The sequence below is a fragment of the Colletotrichum navitas genome (assembly GCF_030913465.1).
Source record: "Colletotrichum navitas strain CBS 125086 chromosome Unknown LY79scaffold_8, whole genome shotgun sequence".
Taxonomy (NCBI): Eukaryota; Fungi; Ascomycota; class Sordariomycetes; order Glomerellales; family Glomerellaceae; genus Colletotrichum; species Colletotrichum navitas.
The window spans coordinates 701571-703741 of record NW_026850554.1 but is presented as its reverse complement, the minus strand read 5'-3'; the positions used below and the strand labels follow the sequence as shown (position 1 = coordinate 703741).

At 57.2% G+C, this 2171-nt stretch overlaps 1 protein-coding gene across 1 annotated transcript; it reads right to left on the bottom strand.

Moving 5' to 3' along the window:
- Positions 1–1098: 1098 nt before the first annotated feature.
- On the bottom strand, positions 1099–1970 carry LY79DRAFT_666778 (PX domain-containing protein; the record flags this gene model as incomplete). Its single annotated transcript, XM_060563279.1, has 3 exons — positions 1099–1162; positions 1220–1398; positions 1527–1970. The coding sequence occupies 3 exons, from the start codon at positions 1968–1970 to the stop codon at positions 1099–1101; spliced, it is 687 nt and encodes a 228-aa protein (XP_060418297.1).
- Between the last annotated feature and the right edge of the window lie 201 nt (positions 1971–2171).

The window sequence follows — 2171 nt, the reverse complement described above, 5'->3', positions numbered from 1 at the left end:
CTCTTTTGATCGGGATCTCGGCAACGCCGAGGCAACTGCGAACAGAGGTCTTGGTGCGGTTCAGCAAGGAGGAACAACAAACACCATGCGAGGGGGGGCGCATCCTTGCGGGCAAGAGAACCAGGGAGGGACGGGACGAGTTGCAAGGTTGTGGTGATGCTTAGCCCAATTGCTGGCGGGTGTGTGTGTGTGAGAGAGAGAGAGAGAGAGCAGAGTCTGCCAGCCGTTCAACCGGACGGCTCGGAGCCGCGCATGTGCCCGGCGACTGCGCGTGCAGGGCTATCTTCATCCCCTCTGCGGCTTAGAAGAACCCTAATGAGGCAGTTACATATCAAGACGCCGCCGCAGCATGCAAAACGCGGGGTCCGTCAACAGTTACATCATTAGAGGTTTTGACTCTTGTTACTCGTTCTGGCATCATACGTATTGAAGCGGACTGGGGGGGGGTTGTCTCCAAGTACGGTAAAGGTGGACAAGTCCCTTTTGGACCCTTGGAGTCCGCTGGTCAGTCCCCGCCAAAGGAAAAACAAAATCATGGCCAAACCCTGCTGAACATTACGCGTCAATCTGTGGGGGGGACCGTCCCCCCAACCAAGCTTAGCTAGCTCACCTCCCGCCGGGTGGACAGCACATCGTCACGGGCCACACCTCCGGCGGTGCACTTCTGCATCCAGCGTCTTTACCTGTTTCTGTCATGCCCCGCAGCCGCCGAAACTTTTTCTTCGGCAACGGGCTTAGCGGTCCCCGATGACCCAACGGCCGCATACGAGCCACCTCTTTTCGACCGCATCCGGTAAAAAGCAAGGTTAAATGTCGTGCAACACATTATCATTATTATTTTCTCTCCTTCTCTCTTCCTCTGCGGCCTGGGACCACTATGTATATCCAATGCCCCTCTCCCTTTTCCTTGGTTGGGCACCGACGACCAGCAGCTATGTCCCCTGCATTGCCGCACCCGTATTCACCGCCATGCCCTAGAAAATGTACAACGAGAAGAGTAATGTGCGTAGAGTTGGTGCTTGTACATTGATGCGTATGTGTGTGTGTGTGTGTGTGTGTGTGTGCATGTGTGCGTATGTGTGAGAGTGTGCGCGTTCCTTACGAGAAAAGAAAGTCTTTGAGCACTGGCGAGCTGGAGAACTCGGGATTCAACATTATACAACTGCCGCGGGTTAGCATCGAACAGAACCGACAACCTCTTGTGTGTTCGCACACGCACTTGAGAAAGTATTGGAGACCTGATCTCCTCTTGTCGAGGAATCTCGGCCGGAATTTAGATATCACGCTCTTGGGAGGTAGAGGAGGCACAGCCGCCTCGAAGTTGGGAAACGTCTTGACCAGTCTCTCGCGAAGGTCGTCGAACTCGGAATATCGCTTGCGGATGTTCATGTAGCTCCCCTGCGTGGCAGAACGTCAGCACCTGGCAGGTCGCACGTTGGCAATCCACCCACTCCCCCCCACCACCACCACGGGCCACTCCGCGTACCAGGTCGTGAGTACGATGAAGAGGGGGTGACGATACTAACCTGCAGCGTTTCTACCCTGATGTTCCAAACGACAAACGCCCCAATGTTGGTCGCGCTGCCGTTCACCACCACGTAGTCGGTGATCTCGACGCTCTTGGCCCAGCAGGCCCGGTTGCGGCCGTCGACATCGCTCGCTTCGTTGTCGTGCATGGTGATTGCGCCGTCGGGGAGGACCGACTCGGCCGACATGTTGGACGCGGAGCGCTGGTGGTGGCCGAGCCAGTACGGGGGCGACGTCACCGACGGGCTCGTGACGGAGGATCCGGTCTGCGACTCGGTGTCGTCGTCCTCGTCGTCCCCGAACAGTCCTCCGCGCGATGTCTCATTGTCGTTCTGGCGTGACAGCAACTCTTCAATTGCCCCGTGCGCGGCGACCTTGGACGGCGGCTTTGTGCGGCCGTTGACGTGGCCGGGGCGGAACTGGGATTCTATCGCCGATTCCATGAATCCATGTGCGAGGCCGCTACCTCATGGGACAGCAATGTCGTGGGTTGCGATTTCAGTCGCGTTCGTTCGTTCGTTTGTTAGTTCGTTGCTGGCGTTGGTCGTGGGGGTGTGAGTGCTTGCGGAGGGGTTGTGACGTATTGGACGGTATCAGGAGAGTCTAAGATGGCTCGAATGAAAGACGTGTGTCTCGGGGCGCTT